Here is an 18,947-nt window from a genome sequence, read left to right on the forward strand (position 1 = left end):
CATCTGAATTGTTATCGTCCTTGTTTTGATTCTTAATGACCAAACTTGTGCTTCATCTATATTTAGAATCCTTCTCATTCTACTTGTAGCTCTCTGAAGTGATAAGCTTGTAGTTTCTCCTGAATCTCTAGTGCTTTATTAGCTAGCTTATCCGCTAATTAATTTGCCTCCCTGAATGCATGTAGGATTTTCACCTGCATCATGTCGATTACCTTGTGAATTTCATCTATATATCCCACTAGGCTCCAAGGAGTTCTCCATTCTTTAAGAATCATCTTCACAAGACTCTGAGAATCAGATTTTATAATTATATTCTAGATATCCTCCCTTTTACAATGTCTCAAAGCTTTAAGAATAGCAATACATTCAGCCTCCATATTAATAGTTATCCCTATAGCCTCTCCTTCAGCATATACTAGCTCACCTTGTGGGTCTTTGATGCAAAAACCATATGAGCTTTCCCCAGGATTACCTCTACTAGCACGATCAGTATTACATTTCACACATCGTACTGGTGGAAAATTCTATTTAATAGGAAGGTGATGCAATTTAGGTTTATATCCCTGAAGTACTTTGACCATCCCTGCCTAATCTTTTGGAATAGCTATCCAAGGAAACTTCCCCTTGATCGTTTTATGATAAGTGACTTCCTTGCCATGTCTTCTAGCATTCCTCCTTTTCAATAGTTCCTACATGATTATTGATGGAGTAGCTTTATATATCTAGTGTAGTTTTGTAGGAACTTGTGCCTTCCACCATTTAATAATTAAGATAGGTAAGGTGACTCCCTTCATGTTGATACCTGCACATGTAGCAAAAAACCCCCATAGCTTTTGGGCTATAGGGGTAGTTAGTAATAAATGAGTTATGGTCTCCTGAGCATAGGTCTCACAATAATATCTTGATGCTATGACAGTCCTCATCTTCTTTAGATTGTAATCAGTAGCAATCCTACCCTTCCATGCTCTCCATTGCAAGAAGCTCATTTTAAAGGGAGTCCAGGGACCCAAATATCATTCAGCCAGTTCTGTTCTTCCTTTTTCCTTCTCATTATACCATATGCAGATTGAACTGTAAAAGCACCAGAACTGTTAGCCATTCACCAAGCTTTATCATTTTTCCCTTCCCCCAATTTTGAGTCAATGAAATCTATTATGTAGTCTGCCATTTCCTTAGAGATTAACTCTAGGAGTTTTTCTTTATCCCACTCCCCATTTTTTACGAGATTTTTTATTTCTAGGCTCTTATCAATGGCCTCCTCAATGAAAAATAGTGCCCTTTGTTTTGTCCACTTATCATACCAAAAACTTGAGTTGCCTGCTTTCATCTGCCACCAGATCTCATGTTCCACCTCTTCTCTTGTCAATAGCATTTTCCTCCATACTTGAGATGCCCCTGCACCCTTGACAACACTAAGATGGTGTTTTTTACAATATTTGTTCCACATGTAGGTGCTCCAAAGAGAAGCAGAGGAGGTCCTGAAATTCCACCATAATTTTGCAAATAGAGCCTTTGCAACATCATGTAGTGACCAGAATCCAATCCCACCTTCCACTTTAGGATAGCATAAATCCTCCCATTCAACCCAATGTTTTCCCTATCTCCCCCAGTTTTACTCCAAAAGAAACTAGCAAAAGTCTGATGCAACTCATCTAAAATCTTCTTTGGAGTGTTCATAGCTGATAATAGGTACACCACCATTGACTGTAACACATGGCTAATCAAAACCATTCCTCCACAAAAGGATAAGAACTTATTCTGCCAACTCATAACTCTTCTAGTCACCTTCCTCAGCAGATCATCAAAGTGTGATTTGTTCTTCCTACCATAAAAAACTGGACACCCCAAGTAAGTAAAAGAAAAACATCCCATTTTAATACCTATTAATCTTCTTAGTCTGATCCCTATGACAATAGGTTTTTTTTTCATGAAGGTAGAAAAAATTCTTATATTTATTTGCCATCTGACCTGAGATCAATTCATAGTCTCTTAGCACACTCATCATCTTTTTTATTGGGTATCAATCACCTGATAAAAATAAGATTGTATCATCTACATATGAAAGGTGATTAATTTCTGGACTCCATTTAGGCATTCCATATCCCTTAAAGCAAACATCCTTATGTAGATTATTCAAACCCCTAGATAAGCAACAATAAACAGTGTAGGTGATAAAGAATACCAATTATTGAAAATTAGTCTCCAAATCATGTCAATCATTATCTCATTGAATCCAAGCTTCCTTAATACCTTAGTCAAATAAATTCAAGAAACTTTATCATATGCCTTTGCCATGTCAAGTTTCACCACCACATTATGAAATTTATTTCTTAATTTTATCTCTGATGATCTCCTGAGCTAATAAAACATTTTCTATTATACTCCTTCCTTTAATAAATCCTGACTGATTCATTGATATAATGGTAGGAAGAACCCCCACTATTCTCTCATGAAGTACTCTAGAAATAATTTTGTTCCCAAAAATGCTCAAACTAATTGGTCTTAGATCTGCAAAGGAAACAACATGTTCCTTCTTAGGTATAAGAACCAAATTAGTGTAAGTTATGAACTTTGGCAACTTTTGTCCACAGAAAAAGCCTCTAACCATTTGAGTGACATCCTTTCCAATAATCTCCCAATGATTTGTTTGTGATTTGATATAAATTATAGCCAAATCGATTAAGAATTCATTAGTCAACCTTAATTATAAAATTTGTTTAGGGCCTGTTTGAAAAGCTACAATGAACTTAAAATTTGGTGCAATCACACTTTTTGACATATTTGGTAGACCAAATAATTACTTGATAAAAAAGTGCATCACACTCGAGCATAAAATCTTTCACGACCCGAACCCGGGCGATGATAGAGCTTACTATACCCCCACTGTAGACAAGCCTAAAACCCTAACAGATAGAAATTGCGAAAGGCAATAGTTTTAACAACATACAAACAATAAGAGGCAGAAGACACAAAATAGCAAATAAAATGAATGGGCCATGTCATAAATCTGTAATGCGATATAAAATATACAAAAAGGCTCGAAAATGATCAAAAAGACAAACTAACACTGACCAAACCCCGAGCCTAGTATCACCTATACAAGAGCTACTAAGTACTGAAAGCTATATACATATACAAGAGTCCTGACTCGTCAAAATATAAAATATACAAATCAAGCAAAAGAAGGAAGACAACAAGTCTCTGAACGTTGGAAACTCACCACGATCCAAGTCTAGGACAGCTACGGGAGGTCTAGTGTTCATGGTGGGTGGCTTGTGCTGGGAAATGCATCAAAAAAAGATGTAGAAGTGTAATATGAGTACTAAAATATGAGGTACTCAGTGTCACGCCCCGAGAGGGTATTTGAGGCGTGGCTAGCACTCGGAGACCATTGCTGGCCCCAAGCAAATCACTTGGTCTGATTACTCAGCGAAAGACTTGACTCAATAGATAGTTAACTCAAGTGGGCATTAATAAATAAATAATAGGTTAAAAATACTTAAAGTATAATGTAACTCAACATCATAAACTCATTAGTGAAATCATTTTTTTTTTTAGAAAACAGACTCTAAAAAGAAATTCATCTAACTCGACTCTGACACTATCCATGAAGCCTCTATCTCAACACTAGAAAGGTGCCAAGAAAAGTCCAAGGCTACCTCAAATGACTATCCAGATAACGAATAAAAGAACCTATATGAAGCCCTCCCGATGCAAGGAGGTCTCACCAAAAGATGAAGGGGACTTAGTCTTCATTAATACGCCTGTTGAGGACCTCTATCACCTGTATCTGTATCATAAAATGATACATGCCAAATGACGTCAGTACATGAAATGTACGAGTATGTAAAATGACTGAAAACATATAGCCATTTTTAATTATTTTTTCCCTTCATGATTTAGTACGACAGAATAAATAACTATTTGCTCGTCTTTATTGATTTATCAAATTCATCTTCTAAAAGATTACACTCATCAATAATGTACACTATACCTTCAAAATGTACACAATTCATATTTTAATTTAAGAAGAATAGTTGAATGATATTGTTGTTGTATATCGCGAAGGTTTAAAATAATTATATACTTATTGAGTATTTTGTAAGTATTTTCTCTTAAATACGTATAGTGTTTTAAAATATGCATCTTTAGCTTATTTTCATGACTGTTTGAGCACAAAGCATTAATGTTCTTTTTTTTCTTTTCCCAAAAATAGTATCTTGTATATTTCTTTATGAATTCTGATTCTAGATGTTTCGAATGTCCTATTTATTAGTGGAATATTTTTTATTCCCCGAGGTCAATTCGCAGAGTGTATAAGAATATTACTGAATAAGATATATTAGTAATGATGAAATTAGTTATATTGAGATTATTTCTTATTCATTATTTGATTTGTTGCATTAATGAGAATTTTGTCTTTAATTATATTAATCACGTACTAGTTACCCTTGTATTGCTTATACTATACTTTGCTATGTATTAATTTATATCAAATGAAAGATTAAATAATATTATAAATAATACATGTATTAATTTTTCTAATATATCTTTAAAAACGATCGTTAGGAATTTTGTTGGATTCTTGTAGTGTCAAAATCTTTGGCAAGTTGTGCGAGCTCAAATGTAATCACTACAATTTTTTCTTTTTCAAGGATGGGAATTTAGTGCTCAACTAAAGATAGAGAGAGACAGAAGAGGAAATGAAAGTAGTCACATCTGGAGAATTCGTATTATGTTGGGTGAAATTACATTATCACCATTAAAACATATAGTGAAGAAAATTAAAAAAATTTGACTCAGGTGCAGATATTTTGCTCTTTTAAAGGAAATTTAAGCCTACTGAAGCAAAACGTTTTACCTATCGCGACCTAAAAAATCAAGGTCATTATTGCACACATCCAATACCCAACTTGATGTGTAAGCCGAACAATAAATCATATACGAGACTCTCAAAGGAAAAGTTAGGCCACAAATGAAAAAAAAAGTATAACGAAGAATTTCCCAAAATCAGGTGTCATAAGTATAAAGAACATCTAATACAACTTTTAAGTATGCAGTACATCATGAGTCTCTGAATAGAAATGAAGACTGAAATAAAAGACAGAACTAATGGTGATACAGAACACATTATCTCACCACAATTAAGAAATAAGCCTGTCCGCTAGAGGTTATAAACCGCCATGAGGAGTACCCTGACTAAAAATTTGCATCAAAAGTGACACAGAAGTAAGGGTGAGTATAATTCACATGTACTCAGTAGGTTTGACTGTCTGAATATAAGGAATTAATCGAACTTATGAAATAAGCTAAGGAACATTTTCATCTGCATACAAAAAAAATCCCACTCCGATATTGGTGCTGTCAATTTATAAAAAACGACGCAAGTAAAGTAAACATGTATGATCTGAACAGTTCCACATATCATCAGACAAATCAAATAACTCAAAGATAAGGCAATACATTGTGATGATGCAATGATGTGGTGGTACGGTGGAATCAAGGCTGTCGCACAACCTGTCGTATATACCCTGTCGAGCTAAGGCTTCCTAACAAGGACCCATGAGGAATTCACAGTCCATATATTAAATCATAATCTCAATATCTCATCAGCTTGCCACTTAGCTCGTGGTCAAGGATATAAAAGGGTGTCTCATTTTTATTCTCAAAAAGCATTTCCACGTTTCTCAACTTTCCAAGAACCATGATATAATGAATGAGGATGAATACACCACAACACATATAACATTGAGGCAACAATCAACTCAACATGTATAAAAATGTAATGACCTCTGAGGTCAATTTCCTGTATTTGCATTTTTTATCGTTTTACCCCTTTTCGTAGCTTTTTTTTACCTCTTGTGTGATGTTGGGATGAGTGGCACGCTCCTTAAGGTGTTTAGTTGAGTTTTGAGGTGGTTTGGACATTTTTGAGACTTAAGTCTTGAAAGAGTTGACTTTAGTCAACATCCAAAGATTCAGGCGTCGTATGAGTATTTCAATGGTTTCATCAGCTCCGGAAGGTCCATATTGGCTTAGAAGGAAGGTTGGTTTGGGTTTTGGAGTCTTCGTTTTGAGTTTGTGCGATTTGTCGTTTTAATTTTAAAGTTTTGGCCAAGTTTGACTTCAGTCAATATTTTGAGTAAACGCGCTCGGATAAAAATTCTGTCAGTGGGATTAGTTCCATAACACCATATTTGGTTTAGAACGACCTTTGGTTTGATTTCTGAGGTGTTCAGAATGAGTTTTAAATCGCTTGTGCGATTTATTTGTTTTCCTTTGAAATCATTGACTTTGGTCAACTTTTCATTGAAACGACTCCCATTAGAAAATTCATCAATTTCGTTGAGTTTGAAATACCATTTTCAGTTGGGTTGCATAGTTCATTTATGTCAACGGAATTACGAACGAGTTTCGAGCCCCGTCGAGGAATTTTTACCTTAGTGAAATGCACCAGCACAACTGTTGGTGCTCCTGTAATTTACTCTCCACGTTCGCGAGCCCTTGGCCGTGTTCGCGAAGGTGAGGCTTTTTGTTCTCCACGTTTGCGAACAAGTCTCCATTTTCGCGGAGGGTCAGCTGGTTGACCTCCACATTTAGGGAGTTTGTCTCCGCGTTCGCGAAGGACAAACGGGGCCTGCAGTTAGGTCATAAAGACCCAATTTTTGGCTTCCTCTTCTCTATTTCCCTTCAGTCAAAACACAATTTTGAGAGATCCTCTTAACCATTTTCAATAATTCTTGTTCCGGTGAGTTGAAAATTCTTGTGGAAACATTTCGGGACCCTTTCGCATCCTAAATATCTTGTAAGTTTCACATAAATTCGTTGTTTTCTAGCATTTTTGACTATTCTAGGGTTTGAAATTTGTGGGGTTGTTTTGAGCTCTTCTGGTGCTCGGAATGTGCCCATTTTTGGGGCTCAAGTTCCTTGAGTTATTTGGGACATTGTGACGGAGTTGATTTTTCAATTTCATGCACGGGTCCTAGTGTTGAATTTTGACTTGATTATGGTTCCGTTTTTAATTATAGTAATATGGGTATCGTTGACTTTATTTTGATGTGTTCTTTGATAACCTGATAGAGTGACATCGTTTGGAGCTAGCCCAAAATGGAAAGGCCCCAGTTTAGTGATTCGTATGTGGTTTCGGCCTTGAGGTAGGTTATGATTTACTCTTGTTAGACTTGACTTAATTAGAATTGGTATATTTTGACGTGTGATTAGGTTGGCGATTTAGGTGTTGATATCTTATCGAGCAATTTGGAGTCGATGATCATCATAAGTAACTAGTTTGGCTTTAGGCGTGGAGCCTTAATCTTGGTGATATCTTGACTTGTTTGCATCACTTAGAATCCTTAGAACTTACTTTTAGGTGATTTGAACTTAAGATGCCACTTGCTTGGTTTTGGTTGCCCGCTTGTTGTGATATCAACTTATGCCTATGTCTTGTTTAGTTTTGACATTGAAATGTTGAGCCCGAGGCCGTGCTTGTGATATATCGGAGTCTCAAATTAGTGATTTGATGTCTTTGATGGGATGTTGCCCCGGCTTGAGTGATATGCGATTTTTGATATTCTACTTGTCTTGATTTTACATTGTCGGTGTTAAAAAAATACTTTTTAAAGAAAGAACAAATGGTGAGATTAGTACTTTTGATTGATGAATAAGTATGAGGAATTTAAGAACATACCAGTGATATTTTATTTATGGCATTTCATGATCGATGAGCTCAAGGTATGATTTCGCTGCAGCCCTTTTATTGACTTTGGGCTACACTTTTATATTCACCGTTGATAAGCTCAGTGTGTGAATTTAGGGCAGCTCATTGATACATATTCCGGGTTATTACTTCGATATTGATGAGCTTGAGCATTGTTCCAGATGCTCCATGATACTTTTGGAAATATTGATCCATATCTACCAGTTTACATTTATGCATTCTTTCGATATTTGTGAGTTGAGATTATTTATGTGATTACCTGATTAGTTGGATTTACTCGACTATTGTATGTTATTCCCGTATCCTCTTTCCCCGTAATCGTAGTTCTATGCTTCTCTCCTATTATTATTAGTAAAATCGTGCTGCTTATTATATATTTTTCTTTTTGAGCTCGTTCGACCTTTGATGCCTACTAAGTACCCCGTGTTTTGGACTCATACAACACTTCTGCATATTTTTGATGCAGTTCCCAGTTTGAGCCACCCCAGCGCACGCTTGATAATTCGTAGCTATGCCAGATATGGATTGTGGTGAGCTCTCGACATTCAGAGACTTGCTAAGTTCCTTGACTTTTACCGGATATTGCAATCCCAACCTGAAAACAGGTAACTTTTATGACGTTCCTTCAGCGTAACTCAACACAGCCTTAGTTCGTTTTCTACTCTAAGGCGTAAAAGTGATATGGAATGGGAGACTTGACTTTTTATAAAAGGAAAAAGATTATAACAGTAATAATAATATTTGCTCCAGAAAGTAACTCAAAATCTTCTTAGTTTTTATTCATATCTTGGTAGTGGGGGTATTTTACAAAAGAGAGGAAAATTTTTGAGGTTCTTTTCTGATCGATCCCCTCCTGTGTTACACACTATCTCCTTTTATAGATGAAGGAGACGAATTTCAACTACGGACTTCAAAATTAGAAAATAAATTGATAATGACCTTATATCTATCCTAAACATCTAAAGACTATTCTATCTTACAAAATGACAAAAGTGTCATCTTCCTCTTATTTTCTACGCTAAAATTATTACAAAATGACAAAATATTAGCTATTAGTCACTATCATATCTTATTACAAAATGACAAAAGGTTAGATATATGTCACTATCTTCTCCTTTGTCTTTTCTTCTATCTTTGATTTCTTGTGTGTCTTCTTGCCTTTTTTATTTCTATCTTCTTCTTCCATTTGTCAAAGTAGCCAAGATAGTAGGACCACCTATCACAAAATGACAAATGTGTCTTTAAAATGAATCCTTATCTTCTACATCTTGATCTTTATCTCTTTTTTCACAGTAAGAGCTTTATTCGGATGATGTGGACATGACATCTTCAATTATCTTTTCTTTTCTCGGAGAACAAAATTCACACGTCCCTTTGACGTGCTTTCTCATCTCACATAATCGTTGTTGTGCTTGTGGACCTGATTAATAATAACATGTCAACATTAGAAATAAAGATTAGACAAGAAAACAGTGAAGATAAATTTGATAAAATAACTAACTCACTAAGATGCGATGAAAAATTTAATGATATAGATATAGAATGAAAAGACATCCTACTTTTGCAGATATAAAAATAGATAATAATTATTTATGAAAGTTTAGAAAACACTTAAAAGATACCCAAAACAGTAAAGAAAAATGCAAAAGATTATTACGTTTAATGTTAAAAGATAACAAAAGCGAGATAGATTCTATAATTAGGACAAAACGAATTCTAGATGATCATGATGAAGTCATAAAAGGACTAACATATAATATAAAACTTATTAAAATTGAGATTGAAACTCATCCTTCAAGTATAGGATAATGAAACGACAACCCTCCTTCACAGAGATAAGGTTAGATAACCGATTATATTGGACATCTCAAAGAAATTTAAAAAATGCTAAGATAAAAGACGAGGCTCTTAAAAGATATTCACAAAAATTAGATCCTACCATGTCCGAACAGATAAAGAGAGTACAAGAAAAAATACTTGCTAATAATGAGGATATAATAAATGAAAATCATAATATAAATTTACTAAGAAACTATTATTTCAAAAATCAGATAGCTAGTCTAGGATAAAATGGAAAATAAATCCAATTATAAATTACTGAATGATCAAGATCCTCTAAAAATAGAGCAAGATTTATATGAAATACAAAGAACGATAATTTATTTCGGAAATTTAATAGTTAAAGAAATTCAAACTTTAAAAGAAATACTAGATCAAAAAGAAATGAAAATTGATAAAGAACCTATAAATAAAACCTTAGATATTATAGGATCCCATGTTTCAAAAATAAAAATACCTGAAGGATACAGAGGAAATAATTTAAAATGGTAAACTCCGATTCCGAAAATTCAGAAATAGATAGCCTTATAATAAATATAAAAGGAACCCAGTTAAAAAATGAAGGCGATATGATAAACTTAAAAATGGATACAGTCAAACCAGAAGTAGATTTTAATCCCAATATTACTGAGTTCCCTACTCAGGCTGAAACCAGCCGAACAAGTTTTAATAAACCCTCTAGGGTTTATGCAGGAATAAATGCTGCAATAAGAACAAAAGATAGTCACACTCCAGTAGGATCAATGAAAACTGAAGCGATTAATCCATTTGGAATATATTTAGATTTAGATTGTATTAATAATACAGAGGAAGCTATAGATAAATGAGAAACTTCTTTAAAGATAGCAGTAACAGTAAATAAAATGGATTATGGCACCACTAAACATTTTATAGAACGAAGTCTATTAAATAGTGTGTTAAGATTTTGGCAAAATTTAAATGATGCCACACGAAATGATATTTTCGATGCCGATGATAATATTGCTAATTTAATTACAAGAGCTACCGAAGCTATAAGATTAGAATTTGCCGGAGAAGGTAATATTTTAAAAGACCCTGCAACGATTAAAAAATACGAGATTGCTTTGTTAAGATTACAATTATGTGATATGTGTGAAATAGATAAATATATTTGTGTTTTTCAAGATTATTATTACTATGTTTACAACAGAGGTAAAAATACAGAAATGTATTTACCGATGTTTTTTACTAAGATACCAAACCCTTGGGGTAAAAAGTTAATAGATACTTATAATCCCGGAACAACCGATACTTTAGGAAAAAGAATTACTCATTTAAAAGATAGTCTTAGTACATGGTGTGCAGATGCCATATTAGCTAAAACATCAAAAGGATTAAGAAAGAAAGTAAGCCTATGTTGTGATAATCCTAAAATGCCTATAATGATTGGATGTGAAAGTCCCTATTATTACAAAAAGATTAAAAGAAAATATAAGAAAAAGAAACTCTTTAAGAAAAAATATTTTAAAAAGAGAAAGGCTAGATATTACAAAAAGAAAGGATATACACAATATCAAAAACCTTTTTACAAAAGAAATAATAAAAAAAATAATTCAAAAGAATGTAGATGTTACTACTGCAAGGAGATATGACACTATGCCAATAGATGTCCAAAGAAATTTGCCAATAATAACAAGAAAATAGAAATCGATGAAGATATCGAAGAAATGATAAATTTAGAAGAATTTATACAACTAAATAACTTTGAAGAAGTAGATTCCGATGATACAATATTTATTTTAACTGATACAGATTATTATTCTTCGTCAGAAGAAGACGGTCAAAATGAATAATGAAATAGAAACTGATATAATAGAAGAAACGAAAGAACAAGTTGAAGAATATAAACAAGATATTTTTATTGACAAAAGAAAATTAAAACAAATACAAAAAGAAAAGTTTTCTTTGACTAACTACTCAGGATTTGACGTAAATATACTTGATAGATTCGGATTAAGAAAAAGACAACATCATTTATTTTATGGATTAAATATCCAAGAAAGAGCGTTAGAAGTTTCAGTTACTTCTAATAAAATAATGATTCCTTTATTATCCAAAAAAGATATTCAAGATAAATTAAAAAAAATAAAAACAGAAATTCAAAATACTCTAGGATGGATACATATAGGAGCAATCCAGATAATAATAAAATTCACATTTAGAGAAGGATTAGATACCCCAATAGATTTAGCTATTATAGATAATAGTATAATAAACAGGAAAGAAGCCTGCTTAGAAATACTACGAGGAAATTTACAATACGGAAAGATTAAATTTAATGTTTATCCTAGAATTTCATACCATCTTCTAGATAAAAACTTTGATAAAACTTTAAGCTTAATACAAGATTTTAAAAGAAAAGATTTCTTTCATAAATACAATAGACCCTATTCGATAACATATATAATATCATATGCTATTTCTAATACACATCATTCTGATTGCTTTGTCATAAAAGAGACAATAGATTATCCCCATCTATTCGAGGAAGTTAGTCAGATACAAATGCCTAATATAACGCAGATACAAGAAATAGAAGATACGCCGTTAGATTTAGATTTACAATCTAAATCTTTGTACAACCAACAAAATTCCACCTCTCGATTATCCTTTGAGGAGACTCGAGTCATAAATCCTACAGTAATGATAAGAAGAACACAGTCAGAAAGAGTTAGACAACCTATCTTAGAAGCAAAAAATGATGAAATAAAAAACTATAAGATAAAAGGAGAATATTTTAATGGAATACAATTTGTTCCCATTAACATCCTATTAGATACAGGTGCTAGTGGAAATTACATTAGCCTTAGGCTATGTAACCATCTCCAACAATATAAATTAAAAGATAATCATCTTTATACTGATTTTAATGGAAAGAGACATGAAATAACAAATATGATAGAAACCATTTTAAAATTCAAAGATAATACTATACCTATAAGACTATTGGTTGAACCAGAAGGAAATAATGATATGTTAGAAATACTACTAGGAACCACTTTCCTAGATAGTGTAAAACCATATGATATTCTTGATCATGGTATCAAAATTACTTACAACGATAAGATAATTTCCATATCAAAATGACAAGTCCATATAGTATCTATATACCAATAGGAATAACTTATAAAGATTACAAAGCAGAATATTTTGCTGCCTATATAGATAACGGATCAGGAATATGCTGTTGTAGACCAGAAGTATTCCCCAAAGAATACCATCAAGAATTACCCATTACTAAGGGAAAAGATATATCTAATAATATCGTAACAATGTCTAAAGACATTGCTCAACCAATCATACTACTAGGATATTTTCTAATAAAATGTCCTCCATTTTATTTCCATAATACCGGACAAGATATTCTATTAGGAAATAACTTTTTAGAAATGTTTCATACCGTTTTATACGATAGAATTTTATTTCAAATAAAATTCAAAACTCCTTGCCAACATATTATTGTGGTAAAACGATTTAAAACTGCTTACTCCAAAAGATTACCTATTCACTTTAAACCCCGCACAGCCCAGCGTGGTGATATAGGATATCAAGATAGACCAATTTTTCTAAAAAGTACCCCATTACTTCAATACGATACGGATTGGGACAACCCTCAAACAATAAATAAACAATCTAGCAACTTGTTAGAATATCAAATAACTTTTAATAAATTAGAAGAAAGTTTAGACATGATTAAACAAAAGTTAGAACAATGTTTTTCAGAAAATCCTTTAGAATTTTGGGATAAAAATAAGATAGAAGCCAAGTTAGAAATGAAGGATAAAGATAAAATTATTAGAGTAAAACCAATGAGATACAACCCCGATGACCAAAAAGAAATCCAAAAACAGATTAAGGAATTATTAAGTCTTAGAATAATAAGACCTAGTAACTCCCCTCATAGCTCACCAGCCTTTATGGTTAGAAACCATGCAGAGATAGTAAGAAATAAACCAATGATGGTAATTAACTATAAAAAATTAAATGATAATACTATATTTGATGAATATTTCTTACCACATAAAGAAAGCCTAATTAATAGAACTACTAACAAAAAGATATTTTCTAAGTTTGATTGTAAAAGTGGATTTTGGCAAATAAAAATGAATAAAGATAGTATTCATTATACCGCATTCTCTACCCCGCAAGGACAATATGAATGGTTAGTCATGCCATTTGGATTAAACAATGCACCACAAATACTTCAAAGAAAAATGAATAATATCTTTAAAGATTATGACTATATATTTGTCTACGTTGATGATATTTTAGTTTTATCCGATAGCCTTGAAGAACACTTGATACACCTAAATAAATTTACTAACTTATGACTAGAAAATGGATTAGCACTTTTTAAAAAGAAAGCAAGCTTATTAAAAAATGAGATAGAATTTTTAGGAATGATAATTGACGAAAATGGTATTAAATTACAAAGCCATATCGTCGAAAAAATATCCGTTTTTCCAGATAAATTAATTGATAAAAAGCAAGTACAAAGCTTTTTAGGGATACTTAACTATGCATCGGATTATATTCAAAATTTGGCTGAACTAAGAAAGCCATTTCAAGAATTATTAAAAAAGGATAAGAGCTTTGAATTTAACGAAGTCTTAATGAAAAAAGTAAATGATATTAAATCTATTTGTAAAAACTTACCAAAATTACAATTACCAAAAGATAGTGATGATTTAATTTTAAAAACAGATGCTTCGGAACAGTGTTGGAGCGGAGTATTAAAAAAGATAGATTATGATCTTAATAAAAATAAGATAGGAGAAAGTCTATGTAGATATTGTTCCGGAACCTTTTCGGATACACAAACTAGATATCATATTAATGAAAAAGAATTATTAGCCATAGTAAAAAGTTGTCAAAAATTATATTACTTTTTACTACCAAAACGATTTACTCTTAGAACTGATAATACTCAAGTAAAGGCTTTTGTTCATAATAATCTTTCGTCAAAATCGGAATATAAACGATTTATTAGATGGCAAATGCTTTTGTCTGAATATTCTTTTGATATTGAAATTATTCGCTCTAATAAAAATATTGCAGCAGATTTTCTCACCAGAGATGGAAAGAATTAAAGACAATCTTTAAGATATTGATAAAAGATTTAAAGATATTCAAAAGGCAGTTTCAGATATTATCGAAATTGCTAATTTCGATTGTGAACAACTGATTGCTGACAAATTAATCAGCGTATGTGCCCAGATAACGTCCAAAATTGGACAATGCAGCGATTCTTATGATATTGTTAATAGCTTGATAAAAGCTAATAAAGATGATAATACCTCGACAAATACTGAAGAAAAAAATAAGTATGAAAATATATCTTTTAGGCCCCAATTGCCTCAAAAAGGAGTTACTTTGGGATATAAAGAAAAATTCGATAAGATACTTCAAGTCATTGGAGATCAAGAACAGATAATGAGAGATTTATTTTCTCTTAAAATTACTCCCAACAGATACATCGATTTTACGGGGATATATCCTCGAATCAATTATTTGCAAGATTCATCCCCCCAAGAAATTAGATACTGGTATGATTTTGGAGCGATAAATTCTATTTATCTTACTTCTCCAAATTTTCTGGAAATTAGTAGATTACCGTCATGGGTACAAGACGGAGTTAAAGATTGTTATCTGAATAACCCAACGATTACCATCAAAGATATTTTGGTCCTTAAGTTTATTTTCGCCGGATCAGATTTCTATAAAGAAGAAAGATATCCTGCCTACCATTTTATGCAAATTGGAAAGGCCGATGATTTTAATATTGTAAATAATTTTCAAGAAAAGATATTTCAGAGATTCACCAACAAAGATGTCCATTATAGACGTGCTATTGGATTAAGAATTGTGTTGCAAAACATGGAACATAGTTTCAAAAGAGGATTCAGGACCTATGGAGGAACGAAAATACATTCCTCAATTATGATTGCCCCTGCTAAAACTACACCACCATCGGCAAAAAGATATATGCAAATCAAGATAGACCTGATTAATAAGGGAATTATTAGATCAAGTCCACAAGCACAACAACGATTATGTGAGATGAGAAAGCACGCCAAAGGGATGTGTGAATTTTGCTCTCCGAGAAAAGAAAAGATAATTGAAGATGTCATGTCCACATCATCCGAATAAAGCTCTTACTGTGAAAAAAGAGATAAAGATCAAGATATAGAAGATAAGGATTCATTTTAGAGACACATTTGTCATTTTGTGATAGGTGGTCCTACTATCTTGGCTACTTTGACAAATGGAAGAAGAAGATAGAAATAAAAAAGGCAAGAAGACACACAAGAAATCAAAGATAGAAGAAAAGACAAAGGAGAAGATAGTGACATATATCTAACCTTTTGTCATTTTGTAATAAGATATGATAGTGACTAATAGCTAATATTTTGTCATTTTGTAATAATTTTAGCGTAGAAAATAAGAGGAAGATGACACTTTTGTCATTTTGTAAGATAGAATAGTCTTTAGATGTTTAGGATAGATATAAGGTCATTATCAATTTATTTTCTAATTTTGAAGTCCGTAGTTGAAATTCGTCTCCTTCATCTATAAAAGGAGATAATGTGTAACACAGGAGGGGATCGATCAGAAAAGAACCTCAAAAATTTTCCTCTCTTTTGTAAAATACCCCACTACCAAGATATGAATAAAAACTAAGAAGTTTTTGAGTTACTTTCTGGAGCAAATATTATTATTACTGTTATAATCTTTTTCCTTTTATAAAAAGTCAAGTCTCCCATTCCATATCACCCTTACGCCTTAGAGTAGAAAACGAACTAAGGCTGTGCTGAATTACGCTGAAGGAACGTCATAAAAGTTACCTGTTTTCAGGTTGGGATTGCAATATCCGGTAAAAGTCTCGATGGATACCCGGTGTAATTTTGGTCAAAAAGAGACAGGTATGGAAGCGTGTTGGACCCGTGACTTTTTATTTAAGTTGAAATATTATACTGTTATAATATTACACTGCTCTTGAAAGTTACTCTCTTTCAAAAATTATGTTTACTTTAGACATAACATATTCCTCCTCAGGAGGCTTAATTTTACTTGTTAAACAAGATAATAACATTGTTAGATATGAAAATATACCCACTCGGATACTTGACTTAACGAACCAGCGATTTTCTGGACCCCCTCTCCCCTTTTTTTTGGGACCCTTTCGCATCCTAAAAATCTTGTAAGTTTCACATAAATTCGTTGTTTTCTAGCATTTTTGACTATTCTAGGGTTTGAAATTTGTGGGGTTGTTTTGAGCTCTTCTGGTGCTCGGAATGTGCCCATTTTTGGGGCTCAAGTTCCTTGAGTTATTTGGGACATTGTGACGGAGTTGATTTTTCAATTCATGCGCGGGTCCTAGTGTCGAATTTTGACTTGATTATGGTTCCATTTTTAATTATAGTAATATGGGTATCGTTGACTTTATTTTGATGTGTTCTTTGATAAACTGATAGAGTGACATCGTTTGGAGCTAGCCCAAAATGGAAAGGCCCCAGTTTAGTGATTCGTATGTGGTTTCGGCCTTGAGGTAGGTTATGATTTACTCTTGTTAGACTTGACTTAGTTAGAATTGGTATATTTTGACGTGTGATTAGGTTGGCGATTTAGGTGTTGATATCTTATCGAGCAATTTGGAGTTGATGATCAGCATAAGTAACTAGTTTGGGCTTTAGGCGTGGAGCCTTAATCCTGGTGATATCTTGACTTGTTTGCATCGCTTAGAATCCTTAGAACTTACTTTTAGGTGATTTGAACTTAAGATGCCACTTGCTTGGTTTTGGTTGCCCGCTTGTTGTGATATTAACTTATGCCTATGTCTTGTTTAGTTTTGACATTGAAATTTTGAGCCCGAGGCCGTGCTTGTGATATATCGGAGTTTCAAATTAGTGATTTGATGTCTTTGATGGGATGTTGCCCCGGCTTGAGTGATATGCGATTTTTGATATTCTACTTGTCTTGATTTTACATTGTCGGTGTTAAAAAAAATACTTTTTAAAGAAAGAACAAATGGTGAGATTAGTACTTTTGATTGATGAATAAGTATGAGGAATTTAAGGACATACCAGTGATATTTTATTTATGGCATTTCATGATCGATGAGCTTGAGGAATGATTTCGCTGCAGCCCTTTTATTGACTTTGGGCTACACTTTTATATTCACCGTTGATAAGCTCAGTGTGTGAATTTAGGGCAGCTCATTGATACATATTCCAGGTTATTACTTCGATATTGATGAGCTTGAGCATTGTTCCAGATGCTCCATGATACTTTTGGAAATATTGATCCATATCTACCAGTTTACATTTATGCATTCTTCCGATATTTGTGAGTTGAGATTATTTATGTGATTACCTGATTAGTTGGATTTACTCGACTATTGTATGTTATTCCCGTATCCTCTTTCCCCGTAATCGTAGTTCTATGCTTCTCTCCTATTATTATTAGTAAAATCATGCTGCTTATTATATATTTTTCTTTTTGAGCTCGTTCAACCTTTGATGCCTACTAAGTACCCCGTGTTTTGGACTCATACTACACTTCTGCATATTTTTGATGCAGTTCCCAGTTCGAGCCACCCCAGCACACGCTTGATAATTCGTAGCTATGCCAGATATGGATTGTGGTGAGCTCTCGACATTCAGAGACTTGCTAAGTTCCTTCTTTTATACTGGCTACTATTTTGTATTTTGGGATAGTCCGTCCTGTATTATATATATATATATATATATTGTCAACTTTTGTATTTAGTATCTCCTGTATAGGTGACACCAGGTCCCGGATTTGGTCTAGCGTCAATTCATCATTTTTAGTCACTTTTGGGCCTTTTGTATATATTTGTATTGTATTTACATATCTATACATTGGCCTGACTTTTCTTTTAATTATATTCTTCTTGCTTTCGCCTTTTTATGTTATTAATCATTTATTTAAAATGATTTTGACTTCCGTTTGAGTTGGGTTAGGTTTGCCTACTCGGGGGTTATAGTATGCGCCATCATGGCCCAAATTCGAGTCGTGACACAAAAGATTCAAAGTTCTCAAAAATCAACCAAATCATGATGTACACCTCATGGAAAATAGTGGAAAATCGTTCATTTGAAATAAGTGTTCGCCCATTTGGAAAACATTTCATTTACTCAAAATTTGTTCCAAAAACCAACTCAATCCCTCACTCAGGCATTACAAATCAAATAGTGTTACAAACCTCTCTCACAGGCAATTCATGAATCACATGCTTCCAAAACACATAGAATAAAAAATAAGTCTCTCACAAGGGCTAAACCGCACAAATAAGCCCCCACACTGGCAACACAATATAATCAAGCCCTCACACGGACATCACAATATA

General features: G+C 33.0%; 1 protein-coding gene across 2 annotated transcripts; it reads left to right on the forward strand.

Annotated features, from left to right (window-relative positions):
* Positions 1-8,759: 8,759 nt before the first annotated feature.
* LOC129880696 (uncharacterized) lies at positions 8,760-18,492 on the forward strand. Of its 2 annotated transcripts, XM_055954857.1 has the most exons (3): positions 8,760-16,500; positions 17,053-17,126; positions 18,158-18,492. In XM_055954857.1, exon 1 carries the CDS (start codon positions 11,363-11,365, stop codon positions 12,662-12,664), a length of 1,302 nt encoding a protein of 433 aa, XP_055810832.1. In that variant the 5' UTR covers positions 8,760-11,362; the 3' UTR covers positions 12,665-16,500; positions 17,053-17,126; positions 18,158-18,492. The 2 variants fall into 2 exon arrangements, with proteins under 2 accessions (XP_055810832.1, XP_055810831.1); XM_055954856.1 differs by lacking the exon at positions 17,053-17,126.
* Positions 18,493-18,947: the final 455 nt, after the last annotated feature.

This window comes from Solanum dulcamara, chromosome 2, assembly GCF_947179165.1.
Source record: "Solanum dulcamara chromosome 2, daSolDulc1.2, whole genome shotgun sequence".
NCBI classification, from domain to species: domain Eukaryota; kingdom Viridiplantae; phylum Streptophyta; class Magnoliopsida; order Solanales; family Solanaceae; genus Solanum; species Solanum dulcamara.

Excerpts from the sequence above, each read along its gene's own strand:
- LOC129880696 (XM_055954857.1), top strand. The coding sequence starts at position 11,363 with ATGAATAATGAAATAGAAACTGATATAATAGAAGAAACGAAAGAACAA.